The following is an 11,714-nucleotide window of genomic DNA, read 5'->3' on the forward strand; positions in this document are numbered from 1 at the left end:
AGTTATCAAAACTATGGTTGCTTTCTTCTACTTTCCATAGTTTATTTTCAGTGGGGAAAAAGTCTTATTATTCCTTCTAAGTATGCATTAATTAACCTTGTATTTGAAAGAAAATTAATCTAAATTTTAAAAGAATATAAGGTCAACCAGGCCAACCCTTTACATCGATAACAGGGTGGCCTCAAAGCTTAAGGCATGATATAAGGAAATATATCATAGATATATTTCTAGAATATAGAATCTAGACAAAAAAAAGGAGAAAGCTCATCTCATTTCTAAGGATATGTAAAATATCTGGCCTGTATTCTTAATCAATAAAATTAGCTATAAAAGTAAACAGAAAGCCCTGGCCGGTTTGGCTCAGTGGATAGAGCATCGACCAGTCGATTGAAGCATCCCAGGTTCGATTCTGGTCAATGGCACATGCCCAGGTTGCAGGCTTGATTCCCAGTAGGGAGCGTGCAGGAGGCAGCCGATCAATGATTCACTCATCACTGATGTGTCTCTCTCTCTCTCCCTCTCCCTTCCTCTCTGAAATCAGTAAAAATATATTAAAAGCCCTAACCGGTTTGGCTCAGTGGATAGAGCGTCGGCCTGTGGACTGAAGGGTCCCAGGTTCGATTCTGGTCAAGGGCATGTACCTTGGTTGCGGGCACATCCCCAGTAGGGGGTTTGCAGGAGGCAGCTGATCAATATTTCTCTTTCATTGATGGTTCTAACTATCCCCCTCTCCCTTTCTCTCTGTAAAAAATCAATAAAATATATTTTTAGAAAAAATATATATATATTAAAAAAAAAAGTAAACAGGAAAGTAACCACTGTCTACCAGAACATATTTTGACTTCAACACTAGGAAACATCCAAACAGCATGTTGAAATTATATGAATGAGGTATACCATCAAACCAATCAATGGCTGCCTTAGCTGAAGGAGGGTCATCAAATGACACTGTCGCCTCCCCTTTTGGCTTCCCTGTGTCCTTGTCTGTATACAGATTTATCATTGGTTTTCCAGTCTTCTTATTGGTCTGAGGAACAAACAAGTTGGTGTTAGTATTTTAAGAAAAAGTGATCAGAAACCATATAATTTATTATTTTTAAGGACTTCATACACCTCACTCTTTAGATTCAGATATAAGACTAAAGCTCACAAAATACTATGTATCTTTTATAAAAATGAAGTTATCTCTAGTTGTAAAAAAGATAATACTCTAACACACATTGAAAACTAAACTAAAAATAATACATAGTATACTGTTTTATCTATGTACAATTTCTTTAACCCCCCACCCCCCAAAAAGTAATTATTGCTTCATGTAAATGTATACCTTGTAAAACAAATTAGAAGGAACAGGAATAATGTTCACTAAGCAAATCAATACATTACCACTAAGATTACAAACCAGATTTAGCTAGGATGGGAGTGGAAGACAAAGGAGAATTTTCACTTAACCAGAATTGTGAATTTTTTATATATTTCATGTGTAATTAATTCCTTCAGAAGTTTTAACTTCCAAAGAGGGAAAAAATAATAAGTTATCCCACAAACAGCAAAACAAGACAACTAAATTACCAACTGATTTCAAGCAAATGCTACAATTAACTAACACTGCTCAAACAGATGCTTTCTAGCTGAGAGATGAAAATATTTGCATGAAACAAATAGCATACAACTCAAGTAAACAATAAAAAATAAAGTTATAAAATAAAGCATTATATATTGGGCTACTATATATCACAGACATGAAATATCAAAGTAAAAATGTTTTATAACAACTTGAGTTTGCATTTATTTGTATTTCAGAATCTATAAAATGTTCTCACAATCTCATTTGATTCTCACAATTTTAGGTGCTAGTCAGACTTTCTATTTTATTTTTTATTTTACTTTTTAAAAATATGCTTTTATTGATTTTAGAGAGAAAGGGAGGGAGGATAGAGAGATAGAAACAATGATGAGAGAGGAACATCATCAATCTGCTGCCTCCTGAATGCTCCCTACTGGGATCAAGCCCACAACCTTGGGCATGTGCTCTGACAGGGAATCACACCAGTGATCTCTTGATGGGTGGGTCGATGGTCACCACTCAGGCACACCTGCTGGGCCAGAGACTATTTTTAGAGCCCTATTATTAAAAGCTAAAGCTGTGAAAGGCTGTGGAAAGGTAAACACAAGCAAGAAATAAAATGTTCATGTATTTAGCAAATGCCTGCAGACAAGGGTGAGCACATACATCAATGAATTTTAAGAGACAAGGCTAGCCCTGGTGGCCCTGGCCCTGGGTGGGTAGCTCAATTGGTTAGAGCGTCGTCCGATACACCAAGGTTTCAGGTTCAATCGCTAGTTGGAGCACATACAAGAATCAACCAGTATTATCATAAATAAATGGAACAACAAAGCGATGTTTCTCTCCCTCTCTTTCTTCCTCTCTCTCTAAAATCAATAAATAAAAATTTTATTAAAAAAAAGAGCCAAGCCTTACCAGAGTATAGGCTTATTATGTAATCTATGTATCTTAACTAGAATATGTTAATGACTGTGAGATTTTTAACATAAGCCATACTTCTCACTCACCTTGATAATTCCTATCTGTTTAAAGAACTCCCCCACTTGATCTGTAGACACACCCTCCCCAAGTCCTTGCACAAAGATTGTGTTGTTATCTGAATTATCAGATTCTGAATCTAAGAGAAAAAAAATTATGGTTAATTTTACATAGTCCTTGGTTTTACTACATCCTGCTTAGTAATCAAGAACAATAATTTATTGTCCAATATTCAACTGTTTCTATGACCAAAAGGAAAAAGGATCAATGTAAGAAAAATCTTATGTAAAACATGCAAAGTGGTCACAATCATTATTTGGCCAAATTTTACAACTAAACTTAAGGTAAAGTGGATCAAGTCCACACTATGTAAAATACATAACACCAATTAAGAGAGATCTTACAAATCTGACTCTTTAGGTTCAGATACAGGACTAAAGCTCATGAAGAGATGAAGAAAATTTATAAATTTGCACTCCTTTCTTTGAAGAGCTTTACTTCGTTATGGCTAATCAATACTTTTAAGGATCTCTAGTAGAAAAGTCCCCAAATCTAGCACTTTGGACTTCCAAGCAAGCTAGGCAGAATTGGTGGTTTCCCCATCCACTGCAAAAAGCTTTGTATATACCAGAGGGTAGGGGCACCTTGACACACACCTTACCTTACACACACACTTTTGGATTAGTACAACAAAGTAAGAAAGATGTAAAAAATTCAGTCCATCAAGGGATAATTCAGAAATTGCAATCCATATAGAATACTTTGGCATCTTAATAAAAACAAAAGTTCTGATTTCAATATATATTAAAATTTTTTGCCTCAAAGATTTTAAATCTCTAAATCATAACTTTCAGCCCTGGCCAGGTAGCTCAGTTGGCTAGAGCATCATCCCAATACGCCAGGGTATAGGTTTAATCCCTGATCGGGGCACATACAGAAACAACAAATGAATGCATAAATAAGTGGAACAACAAATCAATGTTTCTCTCTCTCTCTCTAAAAATCAATCAATAAATATAATTTAAATCATAACTTTCAAAAGGCTCCATGTAGCCTTGAATTTCATTTAAAAATAAAAAGCCACATGAAATTAGTGACTCGTGCCCAGAGTAAGACAATTCTCTCATGTATGAATTCAGGTTTCTTAGGCCCACTAAGGAGACTACCAATCCAATGTTATAGTTTCATAAGCAAAGCTTTTCTACTTCTAATGATACCAATTGTCTCAAATCTGATTTGTAGTGATTTAAAAAAGAATGGGGGAACATTTAGCAGTACAAAATCAAATATTTTTTCACAAAAGAAAAAGCAAAACATGGGAAAGCATAAACACAATTTTTTGCAGCAAACTTTCCAATCAATCTCCCTAAAGTTTTCTTTCTGGTATGTCTTTAGAAGTAAAGCTCCCCAGTTCTGGCAGCACTATCAAATTAAATCTTTCTCCTGCACTAAGTCCTCCAAACACACCTTTCCCTTGAATAAAGTGGAAAATTAACATTCTTTTAAAGGCCAAGTTATAAACTACCATAAACCTTACCAGCATCTGGCCTTGGTCCATAATCCCTGTGACCTAAGAAAAAGAAGAGAAAAAGAAAAGAAAAGCTATTTAAGACAACTCATTAGAAACTATTATAAAACAGAAATAAGAAAAGTAAATACTTCCAAAATCCTTGAAACAAGTCAACCATCACAGATTTACAAAGTAAATATATGTTTTATTAAAAGTTTAAGAAATCAAGATGAATGTCAATATGTCCCAAACAATACCTGCAACTTTTGCATTATGCTAATATCACTTTTATTAAGCTCTGGTTGTGAAGGCTGATTAGAAAACCCTAGTAATTTAAAAACACCATGTCAGCTACCTTTATTTAAAAAATGTAAGTTCAAAATCCAGTGAAGGTCTTATTCATTGGTCACCACAGACTCTTTCATGCAAATTCACTGTGTAGAAATCCATTGGACTGAGATCAACTTTGGCTTTTTAATGTTTTCTTTGATAGATATATATGTATATATAGAGAATCTATTTTTTTAAAGCACACAACACACACCAGCCTCAACCGAGTAAGAAAGGGCTTAGACTGCATCTGTGAGATATTGGTGGCTTTTAGATTTATATAGCATTTCCACTGAAACATTTTGGGATACTCAGCACTTACCACCAAAATTTTTGAAGCCACCGCGGTCACCACCACTGCAGAGGAAAAATTGAAGAAATGATTTCTTCCTTAAGTCTCTAATGTGCTGAGCCCTGGGCTCAATCTACACTTAACTGTCACAAGTAGAGCACCTAGGAAAACAGTAGCACCTCTAACTTTCCAGTAAATTCCACTTCATAAACTTCAAAATGTTGTTTTTACCTAAGTGTTTTCCCAATGATCTATTTCCACAAGCATGTCTTTTCAAGTGTGTTACAGAACATATCTATAAAATACTTTAAGTAAGTCTTCCCAACCCCAAGCCAAAGGGATACTATTCAAATCATAACTTAAAGCTGGAGGCACAGCATGAAGAATGCCAGAGAAACAATCTTTCCAAGGAGATACAAAATAGAAGAACAACATATAAAGCAAGGTTAAGATTTTGACAGAATAGGAGAGATAAAAACCTTAGTATAGTATATTTTATTGTGATGCAAAATTGTAGGTTTTATAAGATGAAGAAAAAGGGGAAGGTAGTAATATTCTGAAAACTATGGATGGTGTCAGATGAATATGAGATTTATCAGAATAATCGTTTGGTAAGTTATATAATGTCTAATCACTGAGTTGTACACCTGAAATTAATACTGTATATCAAGTTAATTGAAAAATAAAAAATGATTTAAAAAATAAGTGAGGTACAAATATACATGAAAGTAAGCCTGAATGAAAGCAGTCTTAAAATTGCAAATCATTCTAAAAGGTGATAAAATGAGCACTAAAAAAAGGCTTAACTTTAAATTGCCCACTTATTCCATACCCACTATAATGTACTAGGATCTCTTCACATCAGAGCTACTGAGGTTCATGTTGTTAAATGTTCTGTACACTATTTGGTAGACTGTATCAGACAGAATGCAATACACTCTAATACTGCAACTTCCCACAAGAAAAGGACTTATTTGGCAAATTTCCACTGTCAGATAAGTCAATGGTCCTTGTGTGCATAGCTTTATGTAAGAATCTAAGGTCTATCTTATCAAGAAACCCTAAACACCCATACACTGAAAGCTTGTTTCTCTTGACTGAATTAAGTAATCCTCTAAGATTCAAGTGCTGAAATGGAAATTAAAACAAAGTTTTCAGTGGTGATACCTAACTTCTACCACTACTACTACTACTAATCTTCTACTGTAACCCAAGAAACTAATCCAATATACTAATGTCTCTTCACTGCTAAAAAAGCCTCTCTGGGGATAACCATGCTCTCTATGCTTTTCTATGCCATCCAGAGAAAAACCACTCTGACTAAATTATGAGAAAGGTATTCTTCCTTTATCATTAATCTATTCTAATTTGATATAAAAAATTACCTCTTGCAATCAGCTTAGATACATACATATTAATATGCTATTTATTCTATTTGATTTTCAGGAAGCCTAAAAGGAAAATAAGGCTATTTCAAGGCTATGTAGAAATATGAAGCTCAAGTCCTTCATATACAAAGTTTCCTATTGAGTCTCCAAGACCTCTCTTTCAGAACAGTACCTAAGCCCTCGCTACACTTCTAAATAAGCTGTATATCACTGCTTAACTTTTATTTTTAATTGCCTGGTCAGAGTGGCTCAATTGATTGAGCATAGTCCCTTGCACTTGAAGGTTGCCGGCTCGATTCCCAGTCAGGAGGCGATCGACTGCCTCCTATACACACCGGGGACTGAGCCCACAAGCTGGGCATGTACCCTGACTGGGAATTAAATTGGTGACCATTCAGTGAACAGGAAGGCACTCAACCAACTGAGCCATACCAGCCAGGGCCACTGCTTAACACTTTAAGAAAGGGAAGCCAAAAGAGTTTTAAACTGCTAAAAATCTTATTAGAAACCAAAATATCTCGGGTTTCTTCAAAGATGATCATTAGCATTCCAAAAAATGAAGAGAAAAGAACCAATGAAAATGTTTATTTTAGTTCCTATTCCTATGTGAGGGAGTTAAAGTTCCAGGACAAAGTAGATTTTTTTAAATAGGCAATTTTCACAAGTAAATACTGAAAGAAATACCCTTAATTATTTTGCTGTCATCTTAACTGAGTACCAAATTGTTTATGTGGCCAAAAGATAACATGTAATTTCATACATCAGCTAATTCCTGCAATTTATATTATGGCCAGCAATATAACTTTCAACAACTTTTTAAAAGGACATACCACTGCAAAATAAAAGGGATATAAAACAAATGACATTTGAATAGGTTTATAATTTCCTATTCCCTCATATAGTGAGTGGCATTTTAATGTAAATCATCTTTACTGAGCATGTCCTTAGAAAATATAGCAGCTGGAGATTTCAACATACTATCCATAAATACAGAAACAATTAGCGCATTTGCAAAAGTACTAGTCTTCAAACTAAGATTCAGGGTACAGTCTTTTTTTTTTTTAATGTTTTTATTGATTTTAGAGAGAAAAAGGGGGAGGGAAAGAGACAGAAACATCAATAATGGGAGAGAAACATCAATCAGCTGCCTCCTGCACACTCCCTACTGGGATCTAACTGGTACATGTGCCCTGACAGGGCATCAAACCTGCTACCTCTTACTGCATGGGACGACACTCAACCAACTGAGCCACACCGGCCAGGGGACAGTCTTAACTATCACTAATCAATCTTGAAAATTTGGACAACACTAATTTTCCCTCGGCTTCAGAATCTTCCTTTACAAATAAGGGTCTCTATGCTTGCTACTCAAAGGGCCATCCATAGAACAACAGCATAAACTGAGCCTGCCTAAGTCTCGGAAGAGCATATCTTGGGCCTCACCCTAGACCTAATGATCAGAATCTGCATTTTAATAAGACCCCCAATAAATTAATATATACATTAAAGTTTGAGAAGCACTGGTCTAGATAATCTAAAAAAGTTTTCTTCCAACTTCAAATGTTTCAATGATTTTTCTCTTATTCGAAAATTCCATATTTGCTAGTTATATTATAATCTCATAAATTTCTTATATTAAATTGAGTAAATAAACCTCAAGCAGTACTCACTATTAAATATTTAACAGAAGATCGGCTTATGGTTAAGAATCTTTCTTTCAAACCTACAGTAAAGTTACAAGTCCCTTTTTCATATAAGTTAAGGCCTCGCCAGCAAACTAAGACATAAACATATGTAAACATCTATTAATCAAGACTTTGCCACAACAAATTTGTTTTCCTCCCTGAAAAGGAAGCAAATTTGTGCACATAAAAAAAATCCTGCCGAAACTGGTTTGGCTCAGTGGATAGAGCGCCGGCCTGCGGACTCAAGGGTCCCGGGTTCGATTCCGGTCAAGGGCATGTGCCTGGGTTGCGGGCACATCCCCAGTGGGAGATGTGCAGGAGGCAGCTAATCAATGTTTCTCTCTCATCGATATTTCTAACTCTCTATCTCTCTCCCTTCCTCTCTGTAAAAAAATCAATAAAATATATTTAAAAAAAAAATTCCTAAAGAAAGAACATTTTAAGGTGAAGCAGTAGAGGTATTTATACTCAAAGTTACAGCTGAATGCCCCCTGCATGAGGAAACCAACTGAATACTTTTTTTTTTAATATATCTGTATTGATCTCATAGAGGAAGGGAGAGGGAGAGAGATAGAAACATCAATGACAATGGGAATGAGCCTGCAACCCGGGCATGTGCCCTGACCGGGAATCAAACCATGACCTCAGGATTCATAGGTCGATGCTCAACCACTGAGCCAAGATGACCAGGCCAACTGAATACACTTGACTCAAATGCAGGACTGGTTGTCCCAAGTTTAAATCACAATGAGCAGCCTACCCTAAGGTAGAGCTTGGAAAAGACAGATTTAATTTCAGGTACTTATCAAGAAGAAAAAAGTTCTTTGACAGTATCATTAATTTAAAAATATCTAAATACATCTATTCAAGGGCCAAAACTGCCAAGAGTAAAAGAACAATGCAGGAATCTTTATTCCCAGAAAATTCAGTATCAAGAGAGAAAAAGGGATTTGGCTAAGACTGGAAAAAGATTAATTTAAAAACAAACAAACTATACTGTGCTTGAGTTTTCATACTAGAAAAGCCAAAATATAATATCTGAGCTACAAAGAACTCAAACATTAATTCCAAATATAAATGACTCAACGGATGTAAATAGGATTCTCAACAGTAGCCATATTTGTTTCATCTCCTCCCATGTCTTATATGTGTGTTTAAAAAAGCTTTCTAGCCCTAACCGGTTTGGCTCAGTGGATAGAGCATCGGCCTTCAGACTCAAGGATCCCGGGTTCGATTCCGGTCAAGGGCATGTACCTTGGTTGTGGGCACATCCCCAGTGGGGAGTGTGCAGGAGGCGGCTGATCGATGTTTCTCTCTCATCGATGTTTCTAACTCTCTATCCCTGTCCCTTCCTTTCTGTAAAAAAATCAATAAAATATATTTTTTTAAAAAAAGCTTTCTAGATTCAGCATTTATCAAGAATCTATATTGTAGAGTTGTACTGTCCAATACATTATTCCCTAGTCATACGTAGCTGTTGACCATTTGAAATGTGGGATAGTCAAAATTAGTAGTCTAAATGTAAAACACAAAATGGATTTCAAAGTCTTAGTATACAAAAAAGAATATACACTATTTTTTATACTGATTAAGTATTTTGGATACATTAAATAAAACTTATTATTTATTTATTTCACCTTTTTTTGACTACTAGGAAATTTAAAATTACATATGTGGCTTACATTTGTGACACACATTATATTTCTATTGAGCAACATTATTCTAGACAATCACCAGAACATATGCACATTTTTAAGAGAGCTCACCACAAACTTTTGTAAGAAGACACTGAAAATTCAAAACAACTTATTTTAGGCCTCAGATATTAAAGCCTGAAATGGTTACTTTAACTTGATGACATACTAATGAAAAACTGTTATCTATAAAGTTCTGGCATTTTTGTAATGCATTCATCACAACCCTGAAGTTAAAAACAGAGAATTTATTGCCTTAAACTTCGAATCCACTAAGATGTCAGTGATCTATTTTAGATGACAATTAGAAATTCAATCCTTTTTGATGCAAACTGCTTTTTCAAAGCAAAATACTGTTCCCTATAATCTTTATAACTTTCACAATTTCTCTTGCATATATGGGAAACTGACAGTTTCCTTTTTGTATGAATTCTTCCTCCAGTCAAGCAATCATACAACCTGAGTCTACGAGCATCCCATCCTTTACCACATCCCACCCTCACCCGGTTCTTCAAATATAAACCCAACTAATGCAAGATATCCTTCACACAGCCCCAAAAGGATCATATTTTTAACTTTGATATTTTTAAGTAAGATGAATAGAAACACAAATGCAAGCATTAATGAAGACTAACAACAAATGTTTAGGTATTTTGGTACTTACATGTAAAACCATGTGTAAAAAAAAATCCTAAAACTGAGCATTTTTATTTCAAAATACTCCTACAAATGAGCTTTGTTTTTAGCACATCTTTGAGCAAGATACTGTGACACAATGAAAGTATATGAACTTCAAATTTCAGTTTCCCATAAATGAAGTTTTATTGGAACACAATCATGTTTATTCATTTATATACTGTCTAAGGCTGCTTTGATGCTACAAGGGTAGAATTGAATAGCTGTAAGAGAAACCATATGGCCTGCAAAATCTAAATTATTATGTGGCCTTTCACATAAAAAGTTTGCCAACCCAATACAGAGAATAATTATCACATTCCATATGGGTTTCTATTTATTGGCTGAAGGGTTGCCTTGAGTAGACAGATATTGGGCAAGATCCCTCCCCCATTCCTACCCTGACATGAACCAGATTGGCATTTTGACCTAATTAATATATAGTAGGCTCCTGCATAAGATTTCATTTAAAGACGTTCTAAGACGACATAAAAAGATATGAAAATCAAGAACATAATATCTGATTCAGCATATGAACTAAAACTTATACTGAAATACGTTGCCAAATAGGTTATAAAGTGTTTTAAAATGGGGCTTCTGGGTTGGTTATGGTATGGATCTTCACTCCTTTATCAGGAGGATCATTCAAAGTCCTTTCAGCTCTGATTCTTAAATGAGTCCAAGGTGAAATTATATAAAGACTTTTATTCTATCATTCAGACATAATTATAGCTTCCTTATGAAGAAAATTAAACCTGTGATATACTATACTATAAAATATAGATCATTCCAAGGCAGACAATTATCCAAAACATAGTAATTAGAAAATATGCCCGTTGGTTATCTTTTTGGAATTCTGTTTTAATTCTGTTTTTAAGGTAGGAGGGAGGCTATTAGGTAAGCACCTGTGTCACTTTACATTGTTCATTTATATACAAAAGATGGCTGACTGCTCTCTTTGACAATGAAGAGGCATACAATATACTTGTTTTACTTTAGTAATTTGATCTTGGATATCAATAAAAAGGCTTTTAATGTTCAAGTCTTATAAAAAGTTTATCAATTATGTTTAGATTCTTATTTTGTCAGTGAGATCAAATTCCTGGTTCACTTGAAGAAGTAACAATGCTATGCATAACTGGCTGTGTTTCTCAGGTCACTGCAGGGCAGACAACCGGCTCAGTCCCACAAGGACAAGAGTAAACTAGTACTCTTGATACATTATTATTGTCGGTTAACAAGTCACTGACAATTTCAATTCCCAAGGAATATAAATTATCTTTTAAGCCTGTGTATTTTACACACAAATTTATAACCTACACACCTCATCTGAGGACAATAAATGACAACTACTTTTTCATTATTGTTTTTATGGTTAAAGTGCTAAATTTACAGATAACTTAAATGCAATTTTAAAACCAGCTTTCATAACATATGCCATAGTAAATAGCAAGCCTGATAATACTGGCAGTGGAGATAGAAAAGCTGATTTACAAAGTCATTCCTTTTCCACAGTTTTAATCTAGACAAAATACACAATGGTATATGATTTTGCACTTATTATTTCAATATTTATTTACTAAAGAAGAGGAACA

At 34.8% G+C, this 11,714-nt stretch overlaps 1 protein-coding gene and 1 long non-coding RNA gene across 3 annotated transcripts in view; one reads left to right on the top strand and one right to left on the bottom strand.

The window, feature by feature from the left end:
- Positions 1-11,714, top strand: part of LOC132218786 (uncharacterized) — a 449,343-nt gene that overhangs the window by 431,343 nt on the left and 6,286 nt on the right. The gene's annotated exons all lie outside the window — the stretch shown is intronic.
- Positions 1-11,714, bottom strand: part of TAF15 (TATA-box binding protein associated factor 15) — a 35,756-nt gene that overhangs the window by 6,463 nt on the left and 17,579 nt on the right. For both annotated transcript variants that reach the window (XM_059670492.1, XM_059670493.1), the window contains 4 exons: positions 4,708-4,742; positions 4,083-4,115; positions 2,575-2,684; positions 898-1,027 (listed from right to left, as the gene is read on the bottom strand). In XM_059670492.1, the coding sequence (XP_059526475.1) occupies positions 898-1,027; positions 2,575-2,684; positions 4,083-4,115; positions 4,708-4,742 (308 nt within the window). The remainder of the gene's footprint in view (positions 1-897; positions 1,028-2,574; positions 2,685-4,082; positions 4,116-4,707; positions 4,743-11,714) is intronic.

This window comes from Myotis daubentonii, chromosome 16 (assembly GCF_963259705.1).
Source record: "Myotis daubentonii chromosome 16, mMyoDau2.1, whole genome shotgun sequence".
In the NCBI taxonomy this organism is placed as follows: Eukaryota; Metazoa; Chordata; class Mammalia; order Chiroptera; family Vespertilionidae; genus Myotis; species Myotis daubentonii.